General features: G+C 36.2%; 2 protein-coding genes and 1 long non-coding RNA gene across 4 annotated transcripts in view; 1 reads left to right on the top strand and 2 right to left on the bottom strand.

Moving 5' to 3' along the window:
• The window catches only part of LOC101886199 (uncharacterized), an 883,799-nt gene that overhangs the window by 855,865 nt on the left and 15,651 nt on the right, over positions 1 to 12,283 (bottom strand). The window lies entirely within an intron of this gene.
• Positions 1 to 12,283, bottom strand: part of LOC148680967 (uncharacterized) — a 663,035-nt gene that overhangs the window by 584,748 nt on the left and 66,004 nt on the right. The gene's annotated exons all lie outside the window — the stretch shown is intronic.
• LOC148681068 (uncharacterized) overlaps positions 6,555 to 12,283 on the top strand; it is a 31,820-nt gene continuing 26,091 nt past the window's right edge. The window contains exons 1-2 of one of the 2 annotated variants that reach the window (XM_088650665.1): positions 6,555 to 6,702; positions 7,721 to 7,870. In XM_088650665.1, the coding sequence (XP_088506791.1) occupies positions 7,786 to 7,870 (85 nt within the window). In that variant the 5' untranslated portion in view covers positions 6,555 to 6,702; positions 7,721 to 7,785. Of the gene's footprint in view, positions 6,703 to 6,957; positions 7,131 to 7,720; positions 7,871 to 12,283 lie in introns of those variants that run through there. The other variant, XM_088650664.1, reaches the window with a different exon arrangement.

The following is a 12,283-nucleotide window of genomic DNA, read 5'->3' on the forward strand; positions in this document are numbered from 1 at the left end:
TTTGTTTGGTCAAATTAAAGGTACGGTTCATATATCTGACTGCTGTATTAAAGAACGAAATTGTATTACAAAAAATCCTTTAACTGTCACACCAAGACAACAGCAATAGAATTTTTTTGATTGCATTTCTCCTAATGTCGCTAATTTAACACAATCAATGCATTTTTTTTCTCAACACATTCCATAATTTCTAAAATATCAGCCTCTACCAAATGGTTAAGATGTTGGTTTATGGTAAAAGTACCAGAATTAATAAATATACTACAGAAAATATTAAGTGTAAGACAAATTTAATTAAAAACAATAAAAAAAATTAAACTAAATCATAGCCATAAGCCATGAAATATTTCAGATTTTCATTAAACACAGTAATATACACACTTTCCTGTTGTTGTTTTTTTTTTTTTTTTTTTTTACAAAAAAATCCAAATCAAGTGAATTAGTGCAACAGGATTTAGTTTGCTTGTTTAGTTTAGTTTCACGAGTGCTTCCAGAAGACAGAACTCCTGTTTATTGTGATATTAACCAATCAAACTTCAAAACTCTCAAAGTGTGAGTGTGTGTTTGTGTGTGTGTGAGTGTGAGTGAGAGTGAATAATGTGTGTAAGAGAGAAACTGTGTGATTGTACCTGTGTGTGTGTAAGAGAGAGTGTATGAGAGTGTAAAAGAGTGTATTTATATGTGTTTGTGTGTGCCCATGTATATGTATAACAACATCGGTATTACACGGATGTTATGAGGAGATGGTGAATTATGTGGATATTATTTATAAAATTTAATCACACTAAATGTTTTTTTTTTTCAGAAAGTAAAACTACACATAATTTCCTGTAAGGTTTGGATTTAGAGGTTGGATTTGGGGTTAGAGCAATCGAAAGTACAGTTTGTAGAGTATAAAAACAATCGTAACCTATGTAATGTCCCCACAATTCACAAAAATGTGAGTGTGTGAGAGAGAGAGAGATAGCGAGAGAACTGTGTGTGTGTGTGTGTGTGTGTGAGAGTGTATGAATGTGTGAGAGTGTACATTTAGGTGTGTGCAGGGCAGTGTACGTGTGTGTGTGTGTGTGTGTGTGTGTGTGTGTGTGTGTGTGTGTGTGTGTGTGTGTGTGTGTGTATGAGAGAGAGAGAGAGAGAGAGAATGTATGTGAGTGAACATGCTGAATAATCTCATCAGTGAGAGGATTTTCTGGCAAAAGGGCCTGACGTTGTGAGTTCTTGTACCATATAAACTATTTACAAAGAAAAACAGTATCATAAGCCAAGTTTCTTTTCGTTCTGCTTAATCAAGTGTCCCCAAAAAAGATATTTAAAATAAACAAAACAATATGATGTCTTTTGACTTTGACTTTCTTTAATAACTACATTACACAATACTTGTACTTTTACTTTCAGTACTTGAGTAGTAAATTTTGAAATAAACTACTTGCAATACTTAAGTACTAAAAATGTTGAATACTTTAGTACTTCCACTTAAGTATGGTGCTTAAAGAGCACTTCTACTTCTACTCAAGTCAATTTTTGATAGAGCACTTGTACTTTTACTTAAGTATGGGTCTCTAGTACTTTATACATCTCTGCTCGAGTGCCTAGTGTACACTATAACACACGCTTTCCACCCCTGCTATTAAACAGCCACATCCCACTGTTTTTTAAAATTTATTTATTCATTTTAACAATAACAACAGGCCATTACAATAAATAGAAATACCAAAACAGATAGAAGGCCACATCACTGCTCCTCGTGTGATATTACTCATATATATATATTAATTTCCTTTACAGCTTAGTCCCTTTATTAATCAGGGTTCACCATAGTGGAATGAACTGCCAACTTATCCAACACATGCTTTACGCAGCAGATGCCCTTCCAGCTGCAACCCATTACTGGGATACATGCATACACACTCATTCACATACACCATATGCATAGCGCATGCCTATGGACTTATGCAAACATGGGGAGAACACGCAAACAGAAATGCCAACTGACCCAGCTGAGGCTCGAACCAACAACCTTCTTGCTGTGAGGCGATCAGTGCTACCTACTGCACCACTGTGATGCCTCACATGTATAATTATTTGAGGTATTAAACTGGTATTAGTGAAGAACTTCGCTTACAAATGGTTGTTATATTTAAAATGTGTGAAAAAGCACCATTCAGATGTAGCGATTGTAATGATCTGGGCAATAAAGCATGTATTGTTATAGACACTATGCTTATTTGTCTTAAGAGATGTAAGGCAGGTCCTGTTCATGTAATATGCGTTAGTCTATCAAGTTGGTATTGGCATGAACAGCTATACCTGTTAACAGGTTTCTTATGTAAAACGGTCCTATTCAGTTAAAGATCAGGCACCTATTACTAAAGATGACCGCACACAATGATGATCCATTTATTTAAATGCCTATGTGACACAGATATTTAAAATTCATTGTTGCAAACAAGTTACAGGAGTAAGTGCAGTTGTTGTTTTATGTGATGTTCACCACTGTTATTACACCATAGTGAAACAGAAGTCTGAGAAATGCTGTAATTAGTGTAGGTGTAGCAAGTTAATCACATTAAAAGTTCTACATTGTGTAGTTATGAAAGTGAACTCTTGTCATTGAATTAGTCTGTATAAACTGCCTATACAATAATTTTACTAGTGATGTAATTATTTTCAAATTATAAATATTTAGATGCATCACAGTATGTGATAGCTTTACTGTGTTGAAAGGAAAAGGTTTTGTCACAGGGTATAGTATATATGCTTTTGTGAATGTCTGCATATTTGTATGCATAAACACAAGTAATAAATAGAGAGAAAAACATATTTAATACATACCAGGTGAGTAAGAGGCTTTCGGGAAAGCTGAGCTGCTTACACATGTTCTGTTCAACGAAAAAATGAAGGAAAGAAAACAAAATTGTCACAGAAACAAATTACGTTTCGATAATTACAATTTATAAACACTTTATAAACAGAAAGTGTTTACAGTCTTACAGAAGCCGGTAATAAGCTGCATGTGCTTTAAGATAAATAAATGACTCTAAACTCACATAAAGAACAAGTTCAGTAATTAATAAATGACTAAAACATTGCTAATAGTTAGCTCATGTCAATATATTGACTGAACTTAACACAAATAAAACCTAAATGTGAAGTTTATAAATTGTTTCTTTTAATGAATGATAATATATTACAGCAGGGGTTTTCAAAGTGTGAGGCGCGCCTCCCCTGGGGGGCGCCAGAGCATGTCAGGGGAGGCGCGGGAAAAATATAATATAATAAAAATATAATTATTAAGTTTAATTATTATATGTATTTTTTATAATATTTAAACGTTTTAATTAAACAAAGCAAAAAAATAATAATAATACGTCAAATATAAGAAAACCTTTTTTACCCAGAAGGCCATAGCTGCGAATTCGCTTCTGTTTGGCAAGCCCGCCAATACAGGTATATGCCTGCTAATACAATGGGTCGGTTTCTGAGACCCACCCCGATTCAAAGCTGTAATGAAGTTCACGGCCCTTTGGCCGCCGGGAAGGAGGCGGAGAACCGAAGCAGTTTTAAAGTGATTTATTAATGACAATGACGGCAGCTCCGTCTAAACCAAAACAAACGGACGGCAGATCCTCACGGAGACTGCCGTCAAACTGAAAGCAAAAGTAAAATATGTCCGGTCCTCTCTCGGCTTCCTCTGCCTTTGTTTCTTCTTTTATGATCCAGAGCTCCTTCCGTGGGATCTGAGGCAGGTGCTTATGCGGTGGCCTCACTCCATTCCCAAGGCGCTTGGCCACGCCCCCTCGTCACAAAAGCCTTCAAGTTCAGCGCTTAAACCCAAAAGACAACGATATGATGATCAGCATTTGAGTTTATGATTTACGTGGACAGGACCAGCTGATGAACCACGACCTTTATGTGTGGTTTGTCAAAATATTTTGGCTAATGACAGCATGAGACCCACTAAACTTCCACTGTTTTGACTGGGATGGACAGTTCTTGGAACTGTTCTATACATATTGAACCATCATTCTTTTTTAAAAAAACGTTATATTAAAATACTTGTTATTACTCTAAATAATTGCACTTTCATGCAAATGATGATAAAAGTGAGTTAACAGTCTGACATCTGTCTGTGTCTTTATACTGTATATATATATGTGTGTGTGTGTGTGTGTGTGTGCGCGCGCGCGCATGTTTGGGAGGAGGGGGGCGCCAATGGATAAGTTGTGTCAAAAGGGAGGCCCACTGTCTTAGACTTTGAAAAACCCTGTATTACAGTATAAAAGAATAAGACTTACATAACTATTATATAAGTGACTGTAGTTGTGTGTATTGAGACATCGGTATGGATTGAGTCTTCAATGCTCATTTGCATCTTTACACAAAGACTTCAGCCAAGCAACTCTGAGAAGCTTCTACAAAAAAAACACACAACTCTTGCATTACCTTTTAACCAGGCTTGGAAAAAAATTTGAAATTTGTTTCAAATCAAAATACCTCAACATAAGTGTATCAACATTAACTACAAAATGCAGCAGCCAAAATAAAAAAAAAAAGCTTCAATCAATAGTCCTATAAAACAACAGCAACAAAACAAATGATGATGGCTAAAGTCAACTTATTTTCCCAATACATCATTATTTCTCTGTAAAAACTGGTTTGTAAAGCTGCTGAACTTCTCATCCTCCACAGTAATGTGTCTCCCAGACAGCACACATACGTTGGGCCGACGTCGGCCGAGTGTCAACACGTCGGCCCCTTTAATTCTAACATCTGTATATGGTCAGCCAAACATACGCATGATCATTCGGTCGTGTGTTCTATTGTTCCAGCTCAACAAACGTCGGCTCTGCATCAGTTAACCACCAGAGGCCGACAAAGCACTTCATAAGCACTTTATCTCTCGTTCCCATGAAAGAATCCGGCAACATATTTGGTTTAGAAGTAAGTTTTCGCGTGCATAATAAATTAAACAAACGCGACATACATCATGTCTATTGCGTTGGTCGGTCCAGCTTTAAATAATAATGAAGATTTCTAATAATGAAAACTTTTTTCCCCCGGTGTAAACTGCTGTTTGCTTTTTTATTGTGGCTTTTTTAAAAACATTTTTTCCCAGTGCAAGTTAAAATCAAGTTCTGTATTTCGTCCGTTTATAGGTTCAGGACACCCTGGAGAACTTTTTTTTTTATATATATTAACAGATTTGTGTGTGTTGAGCATCAGTTAAGACAAAGTTAGCACCTGTCAGCTTTAATTGTGGGGAAAACTGGATAATTTTGAGCTTTTGTCAGCTAATTTCAGCTTCCGGGTTTAAAATGATTTTTGGGGCGGGATCAAAACCGGCGACGTAGCGCAGAACTGCAAGTGCAAGGATGACGCATCAATTTCTCATTATTATTCATAGCAGAGTTTTCTTATAATATGAGAAGAGCCGGCTGCTTAATTATTCATGAGACCTGCCAGAGTCAAGCCCGAGCTCTGAGACACGTCACGGACCCAGTATTTAGCTGTTCATGAAGGCTCATATGCGTTTTTTTCCATGATCCACGGGGTTTGTTGCATGTTTTCCCCCGTGATCTTGTCAGGGCCGGTCATACAGCAAAGCTGTGTGCGTGCTGCTAGCATTTTTGTCGGGAGAGCAGCACAAGAATGAAAAAATGGCGGACGCTGTCTTTTATCAGGAGTTCGTTTACATTCAGACACATCACTGTGCTGCTGTGTTTGCCTAAATCCTCCAGATTACCAGCAGGACTAATGGTTAAAATAGACAGATCAGGAGAACTGCTGCACTGAGTCTGCTGGATACGGGGATTGAGGGAGAAGTCCTCATTTATAGGGTTTACCTGAACACACTTATCTTTATAATGATATAAATTGTGGTTATGTGTATATGAAATTACGAATAACAAATGTAGCACGGCATTAAATCACTGTTCATTTCTTTGCTTTTTAACTTTGTAAACTATAAACTCATGCGTCTCCTCACGGTTTGTCTTAATTTGTGAGCTAACTGCCATCAACAGTTGTTCGCTCCCCTTCTCCCCTGCTGGCCACGCCCACTCCTGCCCGATGCTCACGGAGCTCCACGCCCATTAATCAAGCATCTTTTGAAAAAATTCTGAAGTAGACGTTAACCGAAAGTGGGGGTGTCATGGCCCTTTAAGGTCTCCCTTTGCATTGAACTTTGAGCTTTGTACAATCAGAGATGTTGTTTATGTTCACACAGCTACATTACACATCAACTAAAGTTTAAAATATGATATTGTAGTTGACCACTCATTTAGCTACAAAATGCAGCAGCCAAAAAAGCTTCCATCAAAAGTCAACTTATTTCCCAATACATCTTTATTTCTCTGTAAAACTATGGTTCGCATAGCTGCTAAACTTCCCATCCTCCGCAGTAATGTGTTTTGAGTCTTCACTGTTGCCCACTGCTCATTTGCATCTTTATACCAGCATTAATGGGGGCCAATTGAGTATTATCCAATCACATTCCAGATCAAGTAGCTCAGCAGGGTTGTATCTATATATTCTGGGTTCCTAACAGAAACTTCATATGCTTATTTAGCTATAAGAGAAGAACTTTGGAGGACAAACTACGATTGTTGATTCCTACATTGGGATTATTGCCATAAACAACCTACAAAGAAAAGCCCACTGAGGTCATTTTTTCATCCCACTTCTTCATTGAAGACTGGAAAGGTAAGTTGCACATTCTGAATTTACACTTAAATAATATCTGATTGCTGACATTATAAAATGTAAAATCTAAGCATGTGCATGTATTGTTCAAAAGTTTTTCAGTCATTTTAAAAGCTTCTTTACACCTATTTAGTTATTTGTTTGTTGGACTGTAGTCCAAATAAGTTTCAACCTATTACGTATATAAATTTATATAACAAATTTGGAGAATTTGATGTTTCCCCATTCATTACAAATACAAGACAGAAAGCAGATAAATTATAAAGTGGAAAATGAGGGAGAAATGTATCTATAAGACATGACTCAAATAAGAGTGAGTAGGGGGAAAAAGCTAAACAAAACAAAACGAAAAAAGACTTTTATTGTGGAATGGTGGTGTGACGTCATAAGGCTGCACCGCTCTCACACTGTGATTCAACTGGAGAAAGGTTTGTTTTAAAGCTTGTACACAGATGTAAACCAACTGATTAAAATTTCAGGTTCATTTAATGCTAAATGTACCTGCAGTTGACAATGTTATTTTAACCCTTTAGTACAACAAAGTACTATTTTACTCAAAATAGTACTTTGTAAGGTCTATTGTTTGAATAAGATAGGATAAACTTTATTTGTCCCTGAGAGGAAATTCTTGTCTTGTGCAAATAAGTGCTACAACGTTACTGTAAGCAGACAATAAAATAAATCAAACAAACTAAACAAGTAAAAACATACCTTAATAAAGTCTGAATAAAGCAACAGTAAAGTGTGTAATAAGTGTTTTAATGAAGGTTTAATTTATTAAATAGCATATTGTCATTCTATTACAAGTATACATCAATAAAATTTGAAAAATGGAGTACTAGTTTAAATCAGCTGATTTGTGGCTATTGTTTCTTGCTCTGACTTACCTGATTACTTTTTGTTAATGACTCTCATATAAAGAAACTGTTGAAGTGTTGAAGAGAAATTATCTTGTTTTTGTTCACTGTTTTCTTAATTTTAAACAGGACATTTTTATTGTTTTGTTCATTTTAAACAGGATTAAGTGTCCAAACGCAGAGAAAAACTCCTGCTGAAGCGACTGACCTTCACACTGTTATAAAGATGGCGTTTATTAAAGAGGAGAGTGAAGATGTGAAGATTGAAGAAACATTCAGAATCAAACAGGAAGATCTGCAGGAACAAACAGGTTGGTTTTATAACGTTTGGTCATTTTTTTTTTTTTTTAAGAAAGTTTATTTTGGAAAAAAAGTGTGTGGATACTAGTAAAGCTTGCTTTTTTTACACAACATTTAAAATCTTTTGCTAAGGAATATCCAAAATAATATAATTTTTTTCATTATAATATTTTTTTGATAGGACAAATACAAAATCTGGGCCATTTGAAAAGTTCTTTATGAGCCCTTTATGAGACTTCACTGTAAAAAATTGTTGTTAAAAAACGGTCAGATTCTACGTTAAAATAATGTTTTTTCACTAAAACAGTAATATTCTGTTAAAAACTGCTTTCTGGGTAACATTTTTGTTTTCGAGAAAGTAACCAACTGCAGAAAACTGTGAGCTAACAGAGTTCAGATTCGATGTTTTGAAGTCTGTGTTTGAAATCACACTTTGTGTCCTTGTTCACTATTTCATACACTAGTTAACTAATATAGTTCACCTGACAGGTTTAATGAACACTAATGAGTGAATTCAGACACTGATGAACACCTGCTGTTAATAATCACAATTACTGAAGAAAATAAACAAGAAACACAAACAGTGACTTGAGGTACAACATTAAATAAAATCAAATAAAATAAAACACTTTCAGTCTCAGCAGAGGATCATTAAACAACTCCACAAACAACAGCAGACACACACTTATTACTGACTGATTTGACTTCCATACTATTCTCATTGAGATCCAACAGAAATTAAGGTGTTTTTTGTGTCACCGTAATGGAGTGAGGGGCTGGTTTAGTTGGGCTCTTCACCCTTGAACTTATTAATTCAGACTCTCCAATTACTATAATAAAGAGTTAACAAAGTGCTTGTATTATTGCAATCAAGTTGGAAAATCAAATAGAGAAATCTATTTGTATGAAATTAGTTCTGATAAATGTTATGTTATAAATCTGGAAGAAGGGCCTCATGCAATAGATTTTATGCTTAGTTGCTGGTATTAATTTAATTAATGAGAAGTGGAAACAGAAAAGATACCTTTGAATTACTTACCAGTTAAGAAATAACATACAAAAACTGTTCAGTTATGACACATACACACTCATACCTCATGAATCTGACCTTGTATCTCAACAATGGTAACAATTCAAATGTTTCATGCTGCAATGCATGCTGGGAGTGGCACGGTACAAATATCCCAGCATGCATTGCGGTATAAATAAATGTTGTATAATGGTCTAACGGTTTTCTTTATTTGTGTTTGATTCTGCTGTTGTTTATGTTTAGACTTTCAGTTGCCTGTTTGTGAGTTAAACTGTTAATTTTGTTAGTTGTCACCATTATTGATGTCTCTTTGAGTGCGATTTACACCATAGAGCAGTGTTATTGTCCAAGATATTCTTAAAACTTCCAGAACTCATTGCCATATATAGACATATAATGTAAAACAATAGATTTAACATTGAATAGGAGCAGTAAATTTTATTATACGAAATGAGAACAGACTCCACCATTTAATAGCAACATGAACATCACCAGATCTTATTTAGGTTTTTGGCTGGCTTGCCACAACAAAGGAGCTTTTTAAACAAAGTTCTTAACAATTGCAGCAGCCAAGATATATAAATGTTAAAAATGACAGGGCTAAGAGCCCAACTAAAGCAAACTCTGTTCTCCATGATGGTGACGTAAAACTTTCACCTTTTTCTCAAGAAGAACTTTAGTAGATGTTATACAAAAATACATATATTAAGTAATAAGTGTAGCTGGTGATGATGTTTGTAGAGTTGTTTAATCATCCGCTGATCATTTAAATGATTTAATCGTTTGTTGTTCTTCAGGTTATTTCATTATAAAGCTGTGACTAAAGTTTTGTATGTTCTGTTTTTGTTTTTTCCCTTCAGTATTTCTTCATTTGTTCATTGTTAATCCTCAATTATCATTTAATTAGTCATTTAATTAATTAATTCACTTCAGCTTTGCTCCATGTTTCTTGAACACTCAGTAGTGTGGACACTTCAATAAAAACTGAAGTATATGCTCTGGGGTTTAAAGGGTTAAAGGTGTGAGAGGTAAAAACACAGTGTAAAAATGTATTTTAACAGTAATATACTGTTAATTTACACTACGGAAATAGACTATAAAAAAACAGTAGATTGCTGGCAACCACAGCTGCCAGTAGATTACTGTTAAATCAAGGAAAAAACAGTATTTTACTGTAAAACCTGAAGCTAATTTCTTCTGTCTGTCACCGTTGTGGAGGAGAGTAGAGCCAGTGTATGAGTTAAAGATGAACAATGAACTGCTGATGTTATTCTGCATGTTTCTCTATTTAAAGATAGCGGCTGTTTAGTTGCTGATGCAGTCAGAATCTCTCTGGTAGTTCCAGATTTACATGTATGTGTGCTGATGTGAAAAATAAGACATTAGAGTTAAACCGAACTTTTCTAATTAACTAAAATAAGTTATCATTATAAGTATGCTTCTAAGCATATAAAGCACATTACTTCATAAACTCATTCAGCAGTTGACCAAGTTGAGGCAGTTGCTTTCAGTGAGCAAAATGAGTTCACTTGAGTATTGTGTAAATCAATGTAGTCCATGTATTTTTACAGCAACATACTGTAAAATAACAGTACATTGCTGGCAACTGCAGCTGCCAGTATTTTACTGTTTTTTAACGGGACAATTTTTAACAGTGTTTATGAGCCCTTTATGAGACTAAAAGTTCATTCAAAATGGTCATTAAAAGTCTTAAATTTAACTTGGTGAAACCTGCAGAAACCCTGGTCTAAAGTATGTCAGAAAACGTGGATGCCCCAATTTTAAACATGCTGAATGAAATTGACACTAAAATAATTAATCATTATAAAACATTGTACAGTATTCTAAACTATATTGATGTTGTGGGAAGACGTGAGACAAAACAAACAAATAATAGTGGAACAATAACGTTTAGCATTACATTTACATTTACATTTACATTTAGTCATTTAGCAGACGCTTTTATCCAAAGCGACTTACAAATGAGGACAAGGAAGCAATTTACACAACTAAGAGCAACAATGAATAAGTACTAAAGGCAAGTTTCAGGTCTGTAAAGTCTAAGAAGGGAAGTGTTAGTAGTAGTTTTTTTTTTTTTTTTTTTTTTTTTTTGTACAATTAGTGTGATATTCAAAGAGGCAATTGCAGCTTAGGAATTGAAGTGGAGACTAAATAGTTGAGTTTTTAGTCGTTTCTTGAAAATAGCGAGTGACTCTGCTGTTCTGATGCAGTTAGGGAGTTCATTCCACCAACTGGGCAGATTGAGCGTGAGCGTTCGCGAAAGTGATTTTTTCCCTCTTTGGGATGGAACCACGAGGCGACGTTCATTCACAGAACGCAAGTTTCTGGAGGGCACATAGATCTGCAGAAGTGAGTGCAGATAAGAAGGTGCTAGGCCAGAAGTCACTTTGTAGGCAAACATCAGAGTTTTGAATTTGATGCGAGCAGCAACTGGCAGCCAGTGCAAACGGACTAGCAGCGGAGTGACATGTGCTCGTTTAGGTTCATTGAAGACAACTCGTGCTGCTGCATTCTGGAGCAGCTGAAGAGGCTTGATAGAGTTAGCTGGAAGCCCAGCTAGTAGAGAGTTGCAGTAATCCAGTTTGGAGAGAACAAGAGCTTGAACAAGGAGTTGAGCTGCATGTTCAGATAAGAAGGGTCGGATCTTTCTGATGTTATAGAGTGCAAATCTGCACGATCGAGCAGTTCTAGAAATGTGGTCAGAGAAGTTTAGTTGGTCATCAATCGTTACTCCAAGGCTTTTCACCATTTTGGATGCAGTAATGGTTGCCCCATCCATCTGGATTGAAAAGTTATGGTGTAGAGTCGGGTTGGCAGAAACTACAAGCATTTCCGTTTTTGCGAGGTTCAGCTGAAGATGATGATCTTTCATCCAGTGTGAAATATCCAACAGGCAGGCTGAGATACGAGCTGGAACCGAGGGATCATCAGGATGAAAAGAGAGGTATAGCTGGGTGTCATCAGCATAGCAGTGGTAGGAGAATCCATGTCTCTGGATGACTGGTCCTAGAGATGATGTGTAGATGGAGAAGAGAAGTGGCCCAAGAACAGAGCCTTGAGGTACCCCAGTGTTTAGATGCTGTAGGTTGGACACCTCTCCCCTCCAAGACACCCTGAATGACCTGTCAGAGAGGTAAGATCTAAACCATTGTATAACAGTGCCCGCAACGCCCAGTGACTCAAGCGTAGATAGCAGGATCTGGTGGTTGACAGTGTCAAAAGCAGCTGACAAGTCCAGCAAAATGAGGACTGATGATTTAGAGTCTGCTTTAGCCAGTCTGAGATCCTCCACGACCGAGAGCAGGGCAGTCTCAGTTGAGTGGCCTTTCTTAAAGCCGGATTGCTTGTTGTCCATGAGATTGTTTTGAGTAAG

This window comes from Danio rerio, chromosome 4, assembly GCF_052040795.2.
Source record: "Danio rerio strain M-AB ecotype USA chromosome 4, GRCz13ab, whole genome shotgun sequence".
Lineage (NCBI taxonomy): Eukaryota > Metazoa > Chordata > Actinopteri > Cypriniformes > Danionidae > Danio > Danio rerio.